General features: G+C 32.0%; 3 protein-coding genes across 3 annotated transcripts; 1 reads left to right on the top strand and 2 right to left on the bottom strand.

Moving 5' to 3' along the window:
* The first annotated feature begins 858 nt into the window (after positions 1 to 858).
* Positions 859 to 8,433, top strand: LOC100806276 (NAD(H) kinase 1). Its single transcript, XM_003537683.5, has 11 exons — positions 859 to 1,137; positions 1,686 to 1,833; positions 1,927 to 2,046; positions 2,912 to 3,096; positions 4,232 to 4,345; positions 4,516 to 4,610; positions 5,263 to 5,369; positions 6,568 to 6,641; positions 7,423 to 7,501; positions 7,594 to 7,901; positions 8,028 to 8,433. Exons 1-11 carry the CDS (start codon positions 1,111 to 1,113, stop codon positions 8,334 to 8,336), a joined length of 1,566 nt encoding a protein of 521 aa, XP_003537731.1. The 5' UTR covers positions 859 to 1,110; the 3' UTR covers positions 8,337 to 8,433.
* Positions 8,434 to 10,827: 2,394 nt separating this feature from the next.
* Positions 10,828 to 14,737, bottom strand: LOC100796187 (protein RETICULATA-RELATED 4, chloroplastic). Its single transcript, XM_003538890.5, has 8 exons — positions 14,047 to 14,737; positions 13,760 to 13,828; positions 13,535 to 13,666; positions 13,381 to 13,434; positions 13,222 to 13,266; positions 12,202 to 12,341; positions 11,374 to 11,499; positions 10,828 to 11,286 (listed from the first exon to the last, which is right to left on the bottom strand). Exons 1-8 carry the CDS (start codon positions 14,548 to 14,550, stop codon positions 11,250 to 11,252), a joined length of 1,107 nt encoding a protein of 368 aa, XP_003538938.1. The 5' UTR covers positions 14,551 to 14,737; the 3' UTR covers positions 10,828 to 11,249.
* Positions 14,738 to 19,883: 5,146 nt separating this feature from the next.
* On the bottom strand, positions 19,884 to 21,855 carry LOC100795661 (phospholipase A1-Igamma3, chloroplastic). The gene has a single exon (XM_003538889.5). It carries the CDS (start codon positions 21,649 to 21,651, stop codon positions 20,134 to 20,136), a length of 1,518 nt encoding a protein of 505 aa, XP_003538937.1. The 5' UTR covers positions 21,652 to 21,855; the 3' UTR covers positions 19,884 to 20,133.
* Positions 21,856 to 22,665: the final 810 nt, after the last annotated feature.

The raw sequence follows: 22,665 nt of genomic DNA, 5'->3' as shown, positions 1-22,665 counted from the left end.
TCTTGATAAGCAAAAGATGATTAATAGCAGAAATATTTAAATTGAGGGCAAGATGCACACAATTCAAGACTCCAATTGATAATACATACATCAGAGTAGCTGCCACAGTTACAGCTAAAAGTCCAAGCATCATTCTTGACCATGTTAGTTTGAATTTTGAAGCCAATTAAATGAAAGAAATTCAAGAATCCCACGCAACAACAAAAATTTAAGTCAGTTTGACTAATTTGTTTGGGAAAACCTCATTAAAACCAAACTGCGTTGACCGCTATACAGCTATATGCCAGAGGTAAGAAAGTATACTCATATAGTACCATTTTTTTCCTACTGAAACTGAAATCATATGATACCAATAAAACATTACTTTGGTATTTAAATTTAATATTCAGTTAATTTTAATTTTTTATACTGTAAAAAAAGAAAATTTAATATTTACTTTTAATAATCATGCTTCGAAGTCCTTAAAATCGACCTTATTCATCAATTCAATTCTCAATATTAAGAATATAGATTCACTTTAATTTAGTCTCTAATATTTTTTGGTTACAACTTTAGTCTCAAATATCATATATACTATAGTGATAATGATTAAATCATTATTTTTTGTAGGTGAAGAAGACTAAATCAAAAGGTGACGATAGACGAATCAATCCATTTTTTCACAACATTAAAAATTAAATGGATTGATTATACTATTAAGTTAACTTAAGAAATTAAATTGAAAAACAAGCTAACTTGAATAGACACAAGTAACAGATTGTATTACTTAACTAAATAATGTTTAATCTATTAAAAAAATTATATCATGGATACACTCATTAGTCATTTATCTGGTGTGGGTACTACCAATACTCTGTCGACAGGAATTACTAATGAATTAGTCTTGCGTTCACTGTTTCTGGATTGTTCAAATTCGAAATTACACAATACTTCAAACGAAATCTTTTAATCTAACAGCATGTGCCTTACGTTACCTGTATCTATATAAGATGGTCAAAATTCTTCAAACACATTGTGTTGTATTGTATAGGAGCAGAACCAGTGAAGAGAAGGCTCTACATCAAAGGGATCCCAATTCATTCTTCATCTTCCTCTTCTTCACTATCTTTTATGGCTCCTAACAAGCTCAATTCCTCAGTAATTATATTCCCATCTTCCATATTTTGATCATGTCCTTCTTAATTTTGACGTGAATTTGATCTTAATTGTTATTTGGGTTCATGTGTTTTTTTATTGCTAGGGTTTTTCTTTAATTGGGATGGTTACTTCATGTCCCATTTTGAGGTTTGGACTTGTGCTCCTGGAATTTGGGAGTCTGGGAAACCGTTTACTTAACTGTTGCAATTGACCACACTTATTCATGCTAGCAAAATTCAATCTGAAGAGAAAAATGACTTATAGTTAAAATTGACCTTGATTCTTCCCTAATTTCTGGATTGTTAGGTGGGATTAGTTGTAAACCACTAATACTATACTTCATGTCAGTTTGTTCTACCTTCATATCTCTTTGACATAGAGATAGAGACATAGAGGGTTTATCTGCTAAAATGAATATCTACCAGTCATTCATATGTTCATGCAATCATGCTTTTAAAACAAAGGACAACCAAAGTCCAAATATATCCACTGCTTCACAGGGCAGAGTTTCACATATCTCTTGTTGTCTGTCTTCCGTTACGCAACAGGGAAATACAAGTATGCCATGTTCACAGGGTGAGAATGGTTTTGTCAGTTCCTTTTCTCTCTTCCCTGAGAAGGTGGTGCAAGAGCTTCTTCAATCTCCAGTCCAGGGGTCGGATGACCATCTTATTGAGTTCTCTGAAGCTTTAAGAAGTATGATCATATTTTGTTCAAATTATTAATATCAAGTATCAACAAGCTTGATACTATGATCTTTGTCCTTATTTTATCTTGAACTCCTTCTAGCTGTTGCGAAGGCTCTCAGGCTAGTTGCTGAAGGGAAAGCTTCTGCTCAAGCTGAGGCTACTGAATGGAAACGTAAATATGAGTTGGAGAGGGATCGGAATCTGAAGTTTGAACATGCAGGTTCTAATAATTGAATAACTACAACATGAAGATCCTTATTTATATTTTTTATTCTATAACAGTTGATATTGCCTAAGGAAAAGCTTTTTCATCTGTTTTTGACTTTACTGTCATGCTCTCTGCATACTTGTAGATTGATGAACAATTGATTTCTTTTTATTGCTTATGTTCTTATATTTCAGTTATATACAATGTCTGATTGTTTGTTACTTTTTATTTCCTTGGTTTGTACCCTCTCACCCAAAATTGTTGTCTTAAGTATTTGTTGCAATGCAATTTTTTTGTTAGTGATTGGAACTCACGTTCTTATAGTTGTGATGTGTTTGGTTTGAAGTCTACTCTTACTCTCTCAAATGAGAGTACTTTTTCTGGCTTCATTTTTTGTTCTTATATCTGATGATTGAAGTCTTTCACTTCCCTTCAATAAGGAGTGGTTTTGTTCATCACATTTTCTTAGCGTCTTGGTTTTTCCTTTAATTCACGATGTATTCATGCTCACTTGACATGATATTGTATTTCAGAATTTCCATTATTGAAAACAGCATACCCCTAATTATTTTGATGGTCTCAATCCTGCCCTGAAGATAAAGTAAACCATTAAATATTTTGGATGTAATATGTACCTTCTAAACTTCTAATATCTAGGAAGGTCCACTGGTTATATTGAAAAATTCTCACAGATATGGCGATTGAAGCATAAATTGAATGCTTGAATTTTCTAATTTTCTGTGACTTCCAGATTTGTGTTACCACATGGCCTGTATCACACTCTTGCTGATTGCATGCTTTCCATCTCAACTGCTATGTTATGTTCTGTCTATATCTCAACCTTATAATTTCTATTCGCTGCTTGCTTTTATTACAGAGAAATCATGTATAGAGCATCAGGCTGATCTTGATGATGTGAGGACAAATAACCCTGCTAAACAACCTACTTTATGTAATGAAGCTAATGGACAGTCTGAAAAATGTTGTTCAAGGAATGGTATTTGCTCCCATGAAGTTCTTAGGGATGGAACACGTGGTTCTGATTCCAAGATGGTCAAAAAGGTATTTTATAAATCCCTGCTTGAAGCAAATTGGGCTATTATGCTTTGGTCACAGTTGGGTTCCTATTTATATTTGATACTTTGAAATGTTTGTGTCTCTGTGTAAATTTGTTTGTGTAGCCATTTTGTTGATGTTTCTCATGTTTAAACATCCATAAGGCTGAATAGATTATGACTCTTCAGAACAGAAAAACTGTTGAGCCTTATGCCATTACATTCAAATGACAACTGGGAAAATTACTGACTAGTAATGTTATTACTGATACAAAATTATGAAAATTACTATTGAATATTTTGTACATCTTTTCCTATGACATTGTGCAAGTATTATCACCATATGTTTTGATGAATTTGCTATTTTTGTTGCATATGTTAATAACGTTAAAATTACAAATTCAACCTTAACTAAACAAATCCAACAACAATAATGCCTTATCCCATTAGGTGAGGTAGGGTACATGGATCCACAACATCATTTGGCTTTGTAAAAAACCAAAGCTTCAGGAATATTATTTACCATGAGATATAGACAACTTCCTCCAAAATCCTTCTTGGTTGCTCTTTCCTCCTTTTTATAGGACTAAAAACCATGTCCTCTACCTTCTCCCTGATGCCTCTCATGCCCTTCTTTATATGTGTCCAAACCACCTCAATCGATTTTCATCTTTTCCTCAATCAGTGTTACACCAATCTTTTCTCGTTATAACCATTCTGTATTCAATTGTTTTTGGTGTGGCCACACATCCATCTTAACATTCTCATTTATGCTACACCCACCTTTTTCTCATGTCCCTTTAAAGCTCAACATTCACTACCATATAGTATAGCCAAACATATAGTAGTACAATAAAACTTGCCTGAGTTTGGTAGGGACTTTGTGATTACAAATAACCTTGATGCCTCTATTTTATCCATCCCGCTTGAATCTTGTGCATGACATCCTCATTAATTTTTCCATCATCTTGTATTATTGATTCCATTTATTTGAACTTAGAAACCTGTGGTAAGACATCTTCTACCATTTTTACTTTAAAGACATATTCCTCTTGTCTATTGCTAAAATTGCAATGTATATACTCTGATTTACTCCTACTTAAAAGAATTGATTTTAATTAATTTCTTTATTCTCGAGATAGGCTTCATTTAAACTTTCATGGTTCAGCAAAGGTGATCAAAGTGATCAGTACAAACACGACATTGTCTCTTTTGAAAGAGGAAATATAACCACTGCAGAGCGCAGTAGTAAGCAGGTGTCCCTTCTGTTGTTGTGAGCGATTTGATTTTACTAAATTTGGTTTTATTACTCTTATGATCGATAAGCTTGTGTATCTTTTTCCTTAAAGTTTGTCCTTACGTGAGTAATAAATTTCTGATAGCTATACTTGTATATTGTCTAATTTAGAAGTTATATTTATTTCAGATCTCTTTGAAGTGGGAGTCATGCCCACAGACAGTGCTTATATTGACCAAACCAAATTCAGTTTCAGTTCAAATTCTGTGTGCTGAAATGATTACGTATGAATTCTAATCTATTGTTTGTTTTCACTTTTAGATTTCCCAAAGTCGGGTTTTCTTTAATTTGGTACTGATTTGAGTTATAAACTCTTCACAAAAGTATGGAATGTGTTGCTAAAGAATATAATTTTAATCATAGAGCTCAAAAGTCAAAACTCATTTTATATTTTTATGGAAACATGCTACCTCATGGTGTCTTCCATTCTTTCTTTTGTAGCAGTTGTTGGGAAAACTTAGAGGTCTCGGCTTAATACAGGAGCTTTTTGCTCTTACACATGCAAATGAGAGTGTGAGAGGAACTAGTCTTAACCATTCAATCATAATGGATGGTCAAGATTTAATCCTCTCACCTCTCACTAGATTCATGCAAAAATTAAAGTTAACCTGACTTTGCAATTCTTTTTTATGGGTTTGATGTGGCAAGTGAAGATTGTTTTTTTTTCAAGTTTTAAGTTTAACTCCACTTTTCATTATGTACTATTTACATTTATCCTCTCCCTTTTTATCCTTCCATGTATTTGTCTTTGGTATAAATGAATAACAGGCTATATAGCACAGAAATTTTCATTTTGATTTTACCTTTTCAACTCATGCCAAACCTTTGTTTAAATGGTGCTGCTTGCTTTTTTTTTTTTTTTTTTTTCATTTTCAGATGGTTAAGGCAGCAAAAGAATCTACACATCTATGTGGAACCACATGTCAGGGTTGAGCTTTTGACAGAATCATCATACTTTAACTTTGTAGAAACTTGGAATGATGGTAAGCAATTAAATTCATAAATTGATTCACAAAATTGCACAGCATGTACACGAAGGTTATATTGGGAGGCATTGGTAGGGATTTTTCTAATGCTTTTTATTTTTGTGGATTCATTGCTTCTGAGAGTGCAACTTGCTTATATATGCTACCTTATGTATGGAAAACTTGTGTGAAGATAAGGAAATCGGAGGGCCAAATTATGTATTTACTTCTTCTATCAACTCATTAACTTGGATTTTCTCATTTGTAAAAAGCATGCATTAAAGCAATAGCTTTTGGTTGTTCCCAGTATGCAACCTTTGGTCCAAACCTAGTCATTTAATCCATCATATCCTTTTTATATTCTGATATGAAGTCCTTTTCTAAACCCTTCCACAAGACACAGTTTCTCATCGAACCCTATCACATGCTTTTTCTAAATCATTTAGACCATGAGCAGGTATTTTTGTTTCCTTTTATTTTCATCAAAGCCCACACTAGAACTAGATACATAGCCTTTATGGTTGACCACACAAGTCTAAAACCAAATTAATTCTCTATTATTTATGTCTCTTGCCTTAGTCTTTTCTCTATTATTCTTTTGTTTACTTTACCTTGCTGCTTTCCAAAACTTGTGAGTGTCTTTGATTAGTTAAATTATATGGTTATAATTCATTCTATTGCAACAACATATATATATATATATATATATATATATATGAACCATTTTCCTGAAGGTTATTGTGAGCCTAAATGAAACCTAGTAGTCAAGTTATTTTACGCCACACCTTCTTTTAGTATCAAATGTTTACTTGCTATTTCAGTAAGCCAGCATTCAAATATTGCATTAATTACCTTTTTTTTTTAATCAGCAGCATTATGTACCATTGGCGTGCACCAAAAATTACTGTATTACTTAAAATGATGCATTTTTATTGTCGGCATAATTTTGGCAGAACATAATGCCAAAGATTATTAGAGTTCAGCTCAGAAATGATGGGCCCTAATCAATCCTTTTCTTAAAGCAAATACTATGATTTAGATTAAAAAAATTGTGTTCTATTTATTGTATTACAGCCTCCTTGTTTGAGTTAAGATGGTGAATATCACTTGACGCAATATCTTGTATTATCTTTTCAATCAACTATTTGGTTTTATTGGTTGCATACTTTTATTTTTCCTAAAATTATAACAATTCATGAACAACTTCTGTTTGTAGATAAGGAAGTTTTGAGGCTACACACTAAAGTTGACCTCGTGGTAACTCTTGGTGGAGATGGCACTGTCCTATGGGTATGTGAAATCAATTTAAATTAATTTTCTACATAAGAAAGCAGTCTAGCTTGCTATTATACAATGGAACTGGGTATTTCCTTGATTTTAGTATTTGAAGAAACTATTTCTGATCCAAATCTAGTAAAGGTTCATTTTCAAAGTGAAACCTGTCAACTTTGTCACATAAAATATGGTTTGAAGCCATAAAATTATTTTTATAAAATTTAACCAACAAGTATTGGGAATAAGAGAGAAATTGGCACACCACAAGAAACTCTCAGTTTTCCAGTAATTTATCCATACCACTGATGCCTGAAGTTGAATTGCAGATTATTTTTTTTTTGTATTATTACTAGTATATATTGCTAGATACTTTATTGTTAATGATTCTAAGCATTGTGATAGTTTTGAGGGAGAGATATCATGTTAAGGTAAGTCTGAATCATGCATATACATAAAGTATCAAATTGTACTTATAACTCTACTTATTCAAGCTAATGAATCACTAAAAAAAAGTTTTTCATCTTAAGAGTTTAAATTTCATCTAATTAGCATTACTGATCTTGGATTTTCACCATTTTTTTCTTTCTGGAACTTGAATTTCCAAGAATATGATGACTGTTAGACTTAGGATGGGCTATCTCCAGTCCTATAAATCCCTGGCAATGAATTATGCGCTTAAAGAGTTTAGTAATTAGATCTATTATAATACTTGTTTTACTTTACCTATCCTATTATATATTGTATATTGGTTTGCTTTCTGACATTGATTAGTAATTATCATGTACTAAATGTGAAGGCAGCTTCAATGTTCAAAGGACCAGTGCCTCCTATTGTCCCCTTTTCTTTAGGGTCTCTTGGCTTTATGACCCCTTTCTGTATCCTCCAACATGTGTTCATGCATATTATCTTTTTTATTATAATATCTGTTTCCATTTCTACTTGGAAGCTGAACTTAACCATCCTTCAGATAGGGAACAATACAAAGAATGCCTTGAATCAATTTTAAAGGGACCCATTAGTATCACATTACGGCATCGTTTGCAATGTCATGTTATACGAGATGCAGCTAAAAATGAATATGAAACTGAAGAACCTATCCTTGTTCTAAATGAGGTTACAATTGACCGTGGAATATCTTCTTTCCTCACCAATTTAGAATGTTACTGTGACAATTCCTTTGTCACGTGTGTGCAAGGGGATGGATTAATCTTATCTACTACATCTGGCAGTACAGCATATTCTTTAGCAGCTGGAGGATCAATGGTCCATCCACAGGTATTTTGATTAATAGTTTCTTATTCTTATTCTTTAACTGAAGTCTGCTATATTTTGTTCAAGTGTCATAGAAAGCTATTAATTGATTTAATTTCTGTCTGAAACTAAATCTTCAATCTGCTGCAGGTTCCAGGTATTTTATTCACTCCAATTTGCCCACATTCGCTATCTTTTAGGCCATTGATATTTCCAGAGCATGTGACTTTGAGGGTGCAAGTACCATTCAACAGCAGAAGCCCTGCATGGGCATCATTTGATGGCAAGGACAGGAAGCAGTTAGCACCTGGAGATGCACTAGTGTGCAGCATGGCTCCATGGCCTGTTCCTACGGCTTGTTTGGATGATTCTACTAATGACTTCTTGCGCAGTATTCATGAGGGCCTACATTGGAATTTGAGAAAGACACAATCATTTGATGGCCCCCGGGAAACATGACTTCCTTCTTAGTAAGCCTGTATGTAGAGCAACTATAGTTGGAAACAAACTGACTAGTCAGTCATTTATCAAGATAAATAGCAGAGTGTTACATGTAGTCATTTATCTAGTAGCAACTTAAAATTTAGTGTAATTTTAGTTCTTTACCAATAGTTACATGTAGTTATAATTTACAGTAAACTATACTCCTCTACACCCTATTTCTCTCTTATTTTAAAATGTATACTCTCCTCTTGAGAAAGATAAATATGGATACCTTTTAATAGTATGAATAATTTATGAATGTATTTCCCAATGATGGTTTTTACTTTTCCTCGAGTTTTAGTGTGATAAACCAATAATTTTAAACACTTTATTGTTTAGTATTTTAATAGGTATAACGATGTTTTAAAAAGTTCTATAATCACATTTTGATTTTTTTTTTCATCTTTTAAGATAACAAATATTGAAAGTAAATATTCAATCATGTCAATTGTCAAGATAAAGTTGAATTTTGAATTTCTACAAAAGTTGAATTAGATAAAGTTAATTTTAATTTATTGAAAAGTTTAATTTATTTTACTTTTTTTTTTGTCTTAGATGTACTTATTAAAAATATATTAATTAAAACAAAAATTGCAGACATTTTAGGCAATGTATATTCCAGAGATACATTTTTTTGGGGGGGATATATTCCAGACATACATGAAAACTTTCAACAGCGCCTTTGTAAAAAATATGGCCAAGTGTTATTGTTACATCCATTGAATGAGAATGTTCCTCATCTGAGGTATACTGCGAATCTGCCATTCTTCAAATTAAGACTCACTTATCATTATTATTATTATTATTATTATTATTATTATTATTATTATTATTATTATTATTATTATTATTACAAAGACCCCTTCATTGCTACGTTAATTGCATACAGTTTCTTGCTTAGTCAATCCATGTGGTTGATTAATATCTTATTTTACTCCAGGTTTCTATCTTGCTCTAGGTTAATCCCTAATTATAAAACTATTTCAATTAATTCATATTTTTTAAGAAAAAAATAGTTATTACATTATATTTATTTATTATTTATACTATTATTTTAAAATTACCTTTTTATTTTCTCTATATACTTATTTATTTTTTTATTAATATTTGGAGAGAAATTACCTAAGTAAGGATATATAGTTTTTTTTAATACATCTAGATATTAGAAAATAATTTTATAAAAAGGGACAAACAATTTTTTTTTAAGAAAGTATTATAATTAGAAAGGAAGGGAATATTTGCAAAAACAATTATACAAGAGACTTATTGAGATTAAAATTCATTTTTTTATCTTTGAAACCTTAACCTACCCCTTACATAACAATTTTTTTATATAAAAAAAACATCAAATTTCAGGCTATGAATTTATTTACCCTAAAAAAATAGTTATGAATCTCTAAATCATTTTCTATCTCAAACTATTATTTTAACCTGTGCAATACACAGGATAATTTTTTTATAAATTAAAATTCACAGTACATGAATATTTTTAATATGTAAAATATGTTTTAAACTTACAATTAATTTGTAATGTGATACATTTTTAACTATTTGATTATTTTAAAAATATTAAAATTTAGAAATAAAGATAAAAATGATATATTTAAAAAGATACACAATTAAACTGCTAGAAATGGCCCCATTTAAGAAAAATACCTAAAAATGCTCTTATTAAATGATGACTCCTAAAACTATCTAGTTCAAAATAACTATTATTATAATTTATATCAAAGAGGATCTGAATAGAAGAAAAAAAAATCAAAGATTTTGTAATAAATAAAAGTATTTTTATTGTAGCATTTTAAAACTTGAAAAACTAAATTCAAGTTAAAATGATTGAGACTAAAATAAAAAAAATATAATTAAACCTTTAATCTTGTATGCATGTAAAAGAGAGCATTACTATGCTCTCCTTGCCAATATATTATTATTATTATTATTAAGGGTAAATTATGTTTTTTCATCTTTTGAAATTTTCAAAATTGTTTTAATACTTAAAAATTTCTTCCTATTTTTGTCCCCTCAAGATATAAGACGTTTTTTTTTTATGCAAACATCTAACCTTGTTAACTTGGTGTTAATGAAATTTCACATCAGCATTACATAACATACTAATTACTAACATTTGTCTATTTAACATGATAATTTTGAGTGAATTGGCTATCACATGACATTCACATAACATACATGATTGCCATGTGTCATCAAGTGATACTTTTTCTTCCCTATTTTTTTTCTAAAAAAATTGAAGTTCGAATTTAATTCTATAAATTTAAAATTTTGATTTTAGTCTTCATAAAATATATTTTAATTTTTAATATAGCATGGGTTTGTCTTGAAATGATCCAAATCTACCTAATTAACTGACACAAACCAGCCAGAACAAATTACTCAAAAGAAAACAAATGCACCCATGTCCCAGTCTGAATTCATCGATTGAAAAAGTCTCCTCTGGCAGGCATATTGATAATCAAGACTATCATAATTCTACCAAATTTACAGGGAATAAGTCAATATACGTAGGCTAAATTTGTAAAATACTTGTTCAATGGCAGAGGATTTCTTGTGTTACTAACATAATACTTGTTTAATCACAAGCTTTTCACCTTTCATCGAGGGACAAATTATGTCCTGATATCAAAAAATAAATTTCCACATCCTCATTGCATAATTGAATGAGGAAACTTGTGAGAAAAACAAGAATACAGAGTGCTCAGCCATGAGCACATAAAAATTGAGAACGAAAACCTATTGAGGTAGTCCTACAACCAAACCTCTGCAGAAAATAAATAGTTTTGTAAAGATCCAGTACTGAAGCAAATAAACATGTTGAGAAAAATGTTGTCAATAAAGAAAGATATAAGTCATGTGGTAATCTTGGTCCTGGGCCTATTGAACCCCTACAAAACGAGCATAATCCACCCACCTGCCAAGGAAAAAATACAGAAAATGAACCACTGGCAACAAGTAAAGCTCCCATTAGAAGTAACAGAAAAGGTATGAAATTTCTTACAATAATGAACCCAAATATGTATTGCCAGTCCGCACAGCAAAACAAAGTGCACTAAGGATAAGTTTGTGCTGGTGCAACAAAGGTTCCAAAAGCCTCTGTTCAATAATTCCAGCAAGTACTTGATACCTGTCAGCAAAATCAGATTCTTAGTAAAGGTTTTAAACAACAATGGATATACACTTACTGGAGACATGAACAGGCTAGAGCATTTTTCAATGCGGTAAAAGTAATAATAATGATAACATACTTCATATGGCAAAAGATAACAACAGTTCATAAATCATGAATTTTCTTTAGAAAATTATGCAACAAGCATCATAAAATTGTGCAAATACCATCTACAATAACCTACATTTCTTAACATCTGTTTGACTTTTCCAGTAGCTTTAGTTGTTTATCACATAATAAAGATTTTAAAAAAGGATGAGAATGGAGAGAAAGAAAGTGTGTCCTTTCTCCCCAAGCAATTCATCATGATATATTGAGATGCTTGTCCATAATCAGATGACAATAAGTAAAACGTTCTAAACAATGACAAGCACCTGACATAAATTACTTAACTATGGGTGAGTAGCACTAACATTATAATCATATTGATGATATTTATTTCGTGTCTCAATGGTTCCTATAGTAGTCATTATTTTATATAACAAGTAGTGAAATAGCTTTCGCTAAATGTTAGAATAACCATAAAATGTATAACATTTAATTAGTGGAAGACCCAGATGCATAAAGGCATGAGGGAGTTAGAAGCAAAAGCCAAATCATTTGTAGATTCTATATTATAATCGTCAAATGATCCATCACTAGTTACATTATCCCTTTTACCTGAGGTTGCTAGAAACTGCCATATAGACACCATAGGCAGCACTGGTAGACAATACGGGAACATTCTCAATTTCCCCTTCAGAAGTCTTGTTAACTGCCTTCTTTGCATTAATGAAGGCATTTGTCATAGCTGTCCCAACCTGAAGGAATACAAAATGCAGTATATGTCAGTGTCTGAAGTCATTTAATTCCAGTCACATGTAAAACAGTGAAGGGAAAGAACAATTGGCAGGATTATTTATTAAAAGAAAAGGTTGTGATATATGATGTAAATCCTTCAAAAAAAAATTAGGCCATTCACAATCTCATTCTTAAGAACTAGTTGATTAACAGTTTCAAACTCATTTGAAGAACATGTATAAAAGCAGTTGATTATAATAGTGGAATGTATTATGTCAAATCAGTCCCATCCTGTACACCAAAGGAATGAAAAATAAGTTCAAAACAAGCACAAGGATCAGTATTAACACTAGCAATGCATCATAGACACCCAGGTGCATAAAACTTGAATTATACAAAAGAAATAGTAAAAAGTAAATTCAAATAGCACCCATGTTATCATGAGTGGTAAGGGCCCTCTTCCATTAAGCAAGAAGTTCGGGAAGGGGTCTACCCTTTGCCTCCTGTACCCTGGAGGAGATTAAGCCCTATGCTCAATGGGGGACACTCCTTGCGAAAGCAAAAAAAAAAAAGAACCATTGCCTATGAGAAACATTAAACATAACTCTTTGCCTATGAGAACCATTGCCTGCAGTGTAGCTCTGACTAAGATCATGCCCATTATTTGAAGGTAAACGTGAAGACTAAATAAAAGTCTTTGTCCAACTCTCAAGATTTGTTGGAAGGTAAAAGAGAAGAAGACTGCATCGGTGATCAGTCAACTCAATTGCCAAATCATGAGTCTCCTTAACTATTGTAATGATTAATCATAAGTTATGGGGAAGATAAAATCAAGTGATATCAAAACTTGAAAACAAAAAATTCTTAAACCAGGAAAAAAAATCCAAGACGAGAACTAACCAGTGATGAAGCAGTTCCAACTGCAAAAAGCTTAGCCCCATTACGCTGCGGAAGGTAACCACATTATATACAACAATTAGTCACAGGAAACTACAGCCACAAAATTGGATTCAAATTGCAAGATAAATAAGACGCAAGTTACCAAATTGTAGTACATACCACAATTGCACCAACCCTCTGTATCAAGGAATATGATGCTCCGGAGAGAGCAACCTGTCGAAGGAAATTAAGAATGCAATAACTAAATACCAACATTTAGTTACAACAAATATGAAAGTAATAAAAATCTATGGGATGAATAATATATAAAAACCTGAAAAGCATTATCGGGGCAGCCATGGAAAAACTTAGCAACAGGCCCTGCAGTGAGTGCGAGTGGCGGTCTAAGAGCTACGGTAGGCGCAGGAAGATAAACCAACATGAAATCTGCAATTATGGCCATCGCCTAAGTAAACAAAACAGTATGTGTAAAAAGGAATGTTAGTCCATTACCTCCAAGACAACACACAAACAAACTATTGAGAAAGAAAATTAGTACCACATCCGCGAAGACAATTTCGATCTCGTTGAAAAAGTTTTCTTTTCTTTTTTCGTACTCAGCAGCAGTCTAAACACAAAAGAGAACGAGACATTGTATTCAGATGGCAAATGATATTAGTGTGAACCAGCAAGTGGCTGGTCTGAGTTTTAGGCATCTTCTAAATGAAAAAAAAAACGTGATCGGAGATTAATCATCAGCAAAGTCATGATTAGAATACTTGGTACAAATAACAATATAACAAAAAAGAATATTATAAAGTGTGAATGAAGAGAGAGAAGAGAAACCTTGGTGAAAACGCCAACGCCGCATTCCATAGCAACCTTTGCGAGGAAGAGATCATCCGCGAGGAGACGCTCTCTGAACCCAGCGAACTGAAGCAGCCACCGGAAGAACGGAGACTTCTCCAGTTCGAGAAAGCGAGTGACCACCGACGCCGGAATCTTCCCGGCTTTTATCGCCGCCGCCAGGTCCGCCGGCACGCTCTCCAACGACCTCCCCGCCTCCGCCACCACCAATAAAGCCTCGTTCTTTCTCCCATTGTCCTCGTTGTCATGACCGCCGCCACCACCGTGACCACCATGTCCTCCGTGTCCGTGACCGCCGTGGCCTCCGAAGGATCCGCCGTCAGGGACTCCGGTGGAGGAGCGGAGAGGGTAAAAGCGATCAGTGGGGCGGCGGAGGGGAGTGAGGCGGAAACGGAGAGGGGGGGTAGGGGTAGAGAGGGAAAATGAGGGAATGGATTTGGAAGAGGAAGAGAGTGGAGTGAAGAAGGAAAAAGCGATCGACATTGTTGCGTTTTGTGAATTCACTTAGTTTCCCTGCTAGTTCGGAGAAACAAATGAAACACACTTTATGTTCTGCTGTGAGTTTAGTTTAGTTTTGTTTTTGGTCAGTGCTGCCACGCTTACGCTGTAGCTATTTAATATTGGGACAAAATTGTTGTTGCCACGCTGAAGGCGACCGGCGTTACTTCTTAGGTTACGTTTCCACTCTCACCAAATCCATCGTGTGCCATTTTTTATTTTAGGCAAAACCCCCACCATTTTCAAATTAATAAAAGTGCACATAACTCTATCAGATTTCATCCCAAAAAAATAACTCTATCATATCACTAGTTTTTTAAATTAAAAATATATTAATTCCTAATTATCGATGATATTACTTAAGCCGAACATTTTTTTAAATGATAGATTACCCTTTCAAATACTTTTTTAGATTTTTTTTTGTTTTAAAAAATAAAGTATCAATATTTTATATTTTAAAGACTAAAACTATAATTTACTCTTTATTTTCTAGACACGATGTTTAAAAGTCGGAACAAGTTTATATAACTCCTTTTGTTTTTTTTTTTTTTTTATAAGAAACAACTAGTATTTTTTTTAGAGAAAGACAATTAGATTTGAAAGTTGAAACCGTAAAATATCATCATGGATACTAAAACCCTCCACTTCTCTAAAATTATTTAACATAACCATACATTGAACTCTGTAATGCTAATTAAATTATGGTTTTTTCATGTAAAAGTTTTTGGACTAAAAAATACTTGTATTTAATTTAGACTCGAATAATACTTATAATGTATTTAAAATTATGTTACTCTACCATCAAGTCATATATTTGAATGGTATTCAACTTTATATTTTTAAGTAATTTTTTGAATTTGTGTTTAATAGATAAAAAAATCCACTGAAAATAGTCAATAACATTTTTTTGACAAAATAATCCAAAGAAACACTTACTTCCAATTTTAAACATTGTGTGCTGCAGAAGAGAACACATTTCTTAACTAGCTAAACTCTTTTCTCTGAACTCATGCAAATCCAACGGTCAAGAACCATTTCTCTATGAGTGTGCATAGAAGAGTGCATCTCTTAACTAGTTAGACTTCTCTCTTTGATCCCTAGTAAATCTAACGGTCAAAAACCCTTTTCCAATATCAATATCATCACAATAAATAAAATATTTTACTCTAAAAAGACAAGAGAAAATTTGAATTTACAACATATTGTATATTATTTTGTTTTAATATTTTGTCCGATAAAAATAAATACTCATCCTAGCTTCATTCCGTGCTATCACCATCCCTAACAACCATAACCCCGCCTTTTTTAGATCTCTTTTATTCTTTCTTTTTAAAAAGTTGTCCTTTCTCTAAACAATAAATAGTATATATATATATTGTATCTTTTGATTCGTTTTTCTATTCCTCAATAGAATTTTGAGACTTTGAGCATAAAGACATATCCTTTCATAATTAACTGTTTTCTTCTACCTTTTTTGTTGAAAAATATTTAATTCCGAATGAAAAAACAGTTTTTTTTAAGAAATGAAAAAAACAGCTTTTAACGAATATCGTAGTATATATCCACTATCGAATCATTTTAGTCATTTAGCTTACAGATATTGCAAGAAAAAAAGGGAGGGAAAGGAATAGGAATGAAAAAACCATAGGCTTAAATCCCCCACCGATAAAAATCTAACAATTAACATGAATATCTTCCAATGAAAAAAAAAACATTTAGCTTTTAATAATTATCAGTATGATCGTGATTTCTTAGCAATATGTCAAAACTGATGATTGTGTAAATCAATATTAAATCTTTGTTCCTAGTGGATTTTAAGGGGCCACATTTATTTTAAGATCGTTCTATATCCTCAATTATTCGACAAATTATAAAATCAACGCATCATTGGCTTTTGCATGATGTTAAAAATTATTCTTTTTTTGTGTAAGTCATAAATACTATTCTTTTCCATCACTTGGTTCATACAACTTTTTTCTGGTCGCTGATCACTATTCTAGAATTTCTTTATCCTCTTTATTTAAGTTAAAATAATTTATAAATCATATACTTTTCTAAATAAAAACGAATCTTCTAATATATGCCTATGAGCACATGATGAAAAACTGAGAGTTTTTTTTTTTTTACATAATCAGCAAATAAAATTACATTAATTAATAATATAAAGACCATTCAATAGTTATATCATACTCCCAATTCTGTACGTATGAAAATTGAAAAAAATATTCCCAATTCTGTATTAAAAAATCATAGTCCCAATTATTTAACGATTTATAAAATGGAATGCATCATTAGCTTTTGCATGATGTTACTCATTCTTTTCTCTCTCTTTAGTTTCGAGAGGCTAATCAGGTAACTGATAAACTTGGGAAGCTATGCAGATCTTTGAGAGTCCACCCGCTTGGATTCAGATTGCGTTTGCTTGCAGATATGTCTGCAGTTTCTTTCTTTGGAGGTTTTTAGTTCGAGCTTTTAGCCCCTTCTTGTACAATTTTTTTTTATTCTCTTTAGATGTATTTCTTTAGGTTAAGTTTGATAAAACTAATTAAAAAAATTAGATGGAAATTAAAAGATAAAAAATTAACTTGTTAAATTATAAATATTTGATAAAATTTAATTGTTAAAATGATTGAAAAATATAAAATAATAGAAAAATAATAAAATTATTAAAAATAGTAACAAAATGGATAAATATATTAAGAATAAAATATAAAAAGTTAGAATGCATGTTAAAAAACGTTACTTCAAATGTTTCAAAAAATATTAAAAATTGTTTATTGAACAATCAAATCAAATTTTCAGTTAATAAAAAATATAAAAATTAATTAAAATATTTTGTTGAATATAATTAAAATTAAATTAATTTTGAAATAAAAAATTATCTGATCCAATTATAAAAAAAAATTATTGTTAAGAGAATAAAAAGATTGTGGTTTAGTTTGAATAATATCATTGACTCGTGGGAATAAAATATATTTGTCAAAATAGTTAAACACTTAAATCTTTTAAATGAATCTTAGTAGTTTGGAGAATTAGTTTTAACCTTAGGCGGATGTCTTGATTCACACAATCTACTATGTATACTTAGTTTATTAAATTTTAAAATAATTATTTTAAATATGTAATTAAATAACTATGTAAAATTATTTTACAATGTATAAATATTAATAAAAAAAAAGAGATAAAATATGTTTACATCGAATATAACACCAAAGATTTAGATTAAATCTACACTGTATATTTAAAATTATTATTTTTAATGAAGGTGTATTGAAGGATTATAAAAACATTTGTTTACTAAATATAGAGATCAAATACAAAAAATTATTAAATATAAATTAAAATAATTTGTTATATTTTTTATACAAAATACAAATCTCAATATTAAAAAAAATGTCCTCGCCAACTAAATACAACAAAATTTTGTGTTTGTTAAAAGATAAAATTCAATTTAGTTTTCTTTCGAATTAATTTTCACATTCTAAAGAAATTATAAAATGGCGTCTTGGCCTACCGTGTTTGGCCTCATTATTTGAAGCATATGGCATGACAGAAGACAGAACCAGCAACGTGTGTTTCTAGTTTCTACCAACATTATTGGAAGCAAACTCACATAGTCATAGATAGACGAAGAATCCTTAAAACAACGTTGAATATTCCGCTGACACAAAATACCAGCCAAACACAACGGAGTCCACTAGCCAGAGCATGTTTGTGATTTGTGAACCCATTTTGGTTGAACTTGCAAATGCTTCTATTATTCATTTGAAATAGTAACTAAAGATGCTATCAACAATTAAATAACTCCAACTCCCTGGAGCTTGGACCGATGGCCGGCTCCTCGTTCTTCACCTTCACCATCTAAGGTTAATGTCGTCTTGTCTTATTTTGCAATTCCAAATTTATGTAAGATATATGGAAAATTAAGAATTATGTCAGTATCAGATTTTTCTTCAAGAGTAAGAGACTGATTTTTTATTTTTTATTTTATGATCGAGAGACTATATATATTAGTACCATTATTTATTATTATGCTTTCATGTTATAAGGACACTCTTACTGAATTTAATATATTCAAGGAACATCATTCTAAACAAAGGTGTACAACACTTCATGAATTGGGTAGATAACAACAACGAGAATAATAGCTTTTAATAATTTACACTTCAATCCAAGTTGAAGAATAACCAAATGATTTAATGTGTTTGAAATTAAAATTAAATTGTTTGGATATTATTTAAGTTTGATTTTTAATAAAAATAAATTTTTATCAGATTTTATTTACCTTACCATCAAATTTCGAATTAATTAGCATATTTTTGCTTTTATAAACCAAGAAGATTAAGGCAAAAAAAAATCTAAATTGACGAATAAATATGATAAAAGTTAAGATTTTCATTAAATTTTTTAGTTGAGCTTGGATGTGGTCACTTATAAGAACTCTCATATTCGCGTTAGATTTTCATTGAGTTAGAGTGATATTTACTGTTTTTGCGTGTGATGATCCGTGAAAGGCGACTTTAAGCTAAACCCCTTAACGTACGAATGTCTGTTAGTAATTGTCTTTGATCATGATCATGTGTCTAGTCTAGCATTCATACGAGCTTCGGTGTATTGTTACAAAGATTCTCGAGAAATGAAGAACATCGGACTATACTATAGTTTTTTTTTTTTTTTTTTTTTAAGGAAACATTGGACTATACTATAGGTTTTTTAAGGAAACATTGGACTATAGTTGGATAATGAATAGTTGGACTTGGTGTATTGAGCCGACATCTTTGTTTTGTTTATGTAAGTCAAGGAAAAACATTATAGGCCCATGTAATTAATAATAATAACAAATAATTAACAATTTCTTGTACTTTTTGCAAAATTTAAACATACTTCTACAGTCTAGAAGTTATGAATCAATCATTGCAGTTTTTATAACTTTTGTAATTGATGCTTGTAGTAACATGTTTTTTTTTTATATATTATTTTATTTTTATAACAAGTGTTGTATATGTATATAATATAAAAATATGTCAAGGGGTTAAGATATTTAGTATAATTATAATTATTAGGATTTAATTAACAATTATAATTTAATTATTTATCTATTAAAGTAATAAATACTATGACATGTACGTGATAATCAAAATGTTATAATTTCAAATTTTCAATTTTCATAATTTTATCTATAATTTCACAATTATAGTATTTATTTATATTTTTAATTAACCATTATAATTAAATTTTTTAAAATACTATACTCTTATGTTGCAAAATCAATAAAATAAAAATAACAAAAAAGAGTGTATGAAAAGAAAAAATGCATGAAATTTTGGCTTCATTGGAGGGAAAGAATAAAACATTAAATATGATAGTAATTATTATATTAATGGTAGAATTTAAAGCAGGACAAATTTTTAAGTTGAGCTGATCAGAATATAATATATAAAAATATCAGAGAAGAATAAATGGTAGAATTTGAGAAAATCTAAAAATCTAAAAAGTAACATGTAATATTTTGGGAGCATGAGCAGAGGAAACACGAGATAATCTCTGAAGATGGATATTGAGCTTGAATCAAGTACTGGTTTCGAATTGCTGAGCTGCTAAGTGGTTGTTGAGGACCTGCTGCAGATGGTGCGCCATGTCCGGCGGATGAGCCTCCAATATTGGGCGGTCCGGCAGAACCCAGCGGCCATCTCGGCTCCTGACCATCCCCTTATTCTCATCCTGGCGCCAATGCGAGGGAACACCGTACTCACTCCTGAGAAAATCGCAGCTCTTGTTCACAAGCGCTATGTCCCTCTTGGTTGCCAAACAGAACCTCTTCCCCTTCCCATGGTACCCATCCACCAAGTGCAAATGCACCTCCAAGTTATGCGCGCACCCCAAATCATTCATCCCTCCTTTTAAAAACGGACTCTCCCTGTGATCCAACGCCATCTCCGTCCCCAAGTGCGCGTAGCTCCACGGAAACGACAGCGTTTCCTCTATGTACCTCTGGAACTGAAACTTCTCGTTCGTTATTATCCCCGGCACGGTCGGGACCACGTCCTGCACGTTCACCACCCTCAGCACCTTCACCCCTAGCTCCTCGCACCTCTCCTTGAACTTCAGATTCCCAACCCTCGGCCCCGCAAACGAAAACACAGTCACAGGAATTTTGTTACGACCGTCTTCAACAACGTTTAACTTGAGTTCAGCGATGTCGTAAGCGCTCAGAATCGCCAAGGCAGCACCGAGGCTGTGTCCTGTGATGGTAATACTGATCTCTTCGTTTTTGTAATAATGGAGAAGACGCTTGACTTCCGAGAGTACTTGTTCGCGAGCGGAGAAAGAGCAATAGGTGCATGAATCTTCTTTTTTGGTGTACAAGTCGTAGAAGCCTGATTCGACTTTGATGGTGGGGTCGTCGGAGAAGAGCGCTGGACGGAGAATGTCTTTGAGGTCGTAGATCCATTCGACGTAGGTGACGGTTCCTCGCCATGCAATGACGATGTCGCGGCGTCCGAGGCGTTTGATTTGGTCCCTGTCGGTGGAGACTGCCACGTAGCCCATCCAGTTGGCGTGTGGGGACCAGACGCTGGTGGAGAGCCTGGACTTCTGGAAGAAGTTGGGGAGGTTGACATTGGAGGTGGCGTAGAGGTACCGGCTTATCATGTAGCCGGTTTGGGACATGTTGAGTTTCTCGAACAACTGTGAAGGGTGGTACTTGCATGTTCCGCAGTACTTGGAGTGAGGGTCGAAGTCGAAGGAGTCGTAGCATGCTTGGGCGAGTTCGCCGTAGCGGATTATTTCTCTTCGGAGGTGAGGGTTCATGGTTGGGTCTATGAGACCATCCCAGTTGTTCAAGCCTTGGATTTCCTTCCACGATTCGCTCAAGGGAGGCTCATCAAAGTTACCAAATGTTTCTTCTTCTTGGTCCAGTTCCGGGGTTAGGCTTGAAGCGGAAGAGGAGCACTTGAGGGTTAGTGAAGGTTTGGTTTTTGGGAAGAAGAGAATTATGGGTGTGTTGAAGGTGGTGGATGGTTTTGAAAGGGGAAGAGGACATGGGAGGTTAACGTAGTTGTGGTAAATAGGCAGAACAGAAGCCATGTGTGTGTAAATAGAAGAGGATATTATTAATTGTATGAGTTGATCTTTTATGGAAGATGATGAAGTAGAGGTTGAAATTGGGAGGAAGTAATTATGAAGAGGAAGAAATCAATGCAGTGCTATGCTGCTAGTTGTTGGTGTGACTTTGGTGACTTGAGACAGAGTGAGGTGGTTGTGTTATCTGTTCTGTTTAAATGCACTTGTATTGCACAGGGCAGCTTTATACAGCACTACATAAAATAGGAAAATGTTTACTATAAATAAGTTTTGAAAGGATTGAAAATCATACAATTTCAAAAAATTTAATTTTACTATAAATACATTTAAATTGAATAATTAGAAACACAAAAAAAATTAGATGATAAATAATATCCATAGTAAAAAAAATGAACACTCAAACGTAATAGTCATATTTATTCAATGGCAAAATTACATTTTTTATCTCCTACTTATCTTTAATTTCTGATTTTGATCACCTTTAAAAAAAACATAAGATATAAAATATAAAATATATTGATACAAGTAAGATTAAGTTATAATTGCATGTTTGGATTAAAATTGAGATAGATTAGAAGTATTTTTATTCTTGAATTAGCATTTTTTTCCTTTTTGACTTGGTGTATTAAAATTCATTATCGTACATTAAAGTTCATAAAAATACTTGTGCTTTTTTGGAAAAAGAACATTTATCTTGGTTTTATGAGAATTTGATTTGAAGCAAAATATAAGCATGACAATATGCTTTGGAGAATAATGAAAAATGGTCACGAAATTGAGTTTAGATTACCCCCAAAGGAATGCAAACATGCTCCTGAAACTCCTTCAAATTACCTTTTCTAATATCTCTTTATCATTGTATTTTTTTCTAAAAAAAGTTACTAATTTTTTTAGAGTATAGTTTTTATATATCAAAAAGTGTTTGATCCAATTAACTTCATCTTAAAAACAAAAAATAAGTTATAGAAAAGTTAACTAATTGTTTATGAAGCCTAAACAACTTGTAATTTATAAGTT

This window comes from Glycine max, chromosome 11 (assembly GCF_000004515.6).
Source record: "Glycine max cultivar Williams 82 chromosome 11, Glycine_max_v4.0, whole genome shotgun sequence".
NCBI classification, from domain to species: domain Eukaryota; kingdom Viridiplantae; phylum Streptophyta; class Magnoliopsida; order Fabales; family Fabaceae; genus Glycine; species Glycine max.
This window is presented reverse-complemented; position numbering and strand designations above follow the sequence as displayed.